At 38.1% G+C, this 687-nt stretch overlaps 1 protein-coding gene across 15 annotated transcripts in view; it reads right to left on the bottom strand.

Annotated features, from left to right (window-relative positions):
- The window catches only part of LOC310897289 (uncharacterized protein), a 127,466-nt gene that overhangs the window by 65,077 nt on the left and 61,702 nt on the right, over window positions 1-687 (bottom strand). For all 15 annotated transcript variants that reach the window (XR_014582189.1, XR_014582190.1, XR_014582191.1 and 12 more), the window contains exon 3: window positions 128-177. Coding sequence is in view for 4 of the 15 variants with exons in the window: in XM_083830727.1 (XP_083686853.1) it covers window positions 128-177 (50 nt within the window). In the remaining 11 variants the exon portion in view is untranslated. The remainder of the gene's footprint in view (window positions 1-127; window positions 178-687) is intronic.

Here is a 687-nt window from a genome sequence, read left to right as displayed (position 1 = left end):
CACTACACTCACAGTCAAAGAAAGGAGGAAAACTAATTATCTTCTCAATTAAATACACGTCTTACAGCACAGATGTCCCCTAGTCTTATAAACGATCAAACTAAGCAGTCTTCTTTGACTGACTTACTTTTTGGATTGTCCTGGTTCACTTGCACAGCTCGGTCACCATTTCTTCTTCTGCAACACAAAAAAAAAGATAAATTCTGTTTAAAAAAAATATTTACTTGAACTGAAGTTTCTTATTATATTGCTAATTAATGCTTGAAGCTTACTGTTTGCTTTTACTCAGCAATGGAAAAAAAATTTCCATCATTCATTTCCATTTCTCCGACTGGATTGCCAGACTATTTCTGCTACGAGACCGCTCTATCAAGATGAACTGCGGAGACTGCCTCATGATTTGAGCATGCCACCAGAGAAAGTCAACAATGCCAAATTCTGAGTTTGCCAAAGAAACTCCTCATAACCAGGGATAAACTGAAGGGAAAAAAAAAAAAAAGGAAAAAAAAATTAAAAAGGGATTTAATCACTCCAAGATAGCTATATTGAATCACTTTACACTCCATGACTCTGGAAAGGTGGCAGTTTTCCCTCATTTTGGGGTCACACTTGCTAGCCTTATGTTGTAGGCACCCCAACACACTGCAACAGGCATTGAATTGAAGTCGGCCACTACGTCCTGCTCTG

The sequence above is a fragment of the Anser anser genome (genome assembly GCF_964211835.1).
Source record: "Anser anser genome assembly, chromosome: 1".
NCBI lineage: Eukaryota > Metazoa > Chordata > Aves > Anseriformes > Anatidae > Anser > Anser anser.
This window is presented reverse-complemented; position numbering and strand designations above follow the sequence as displayed.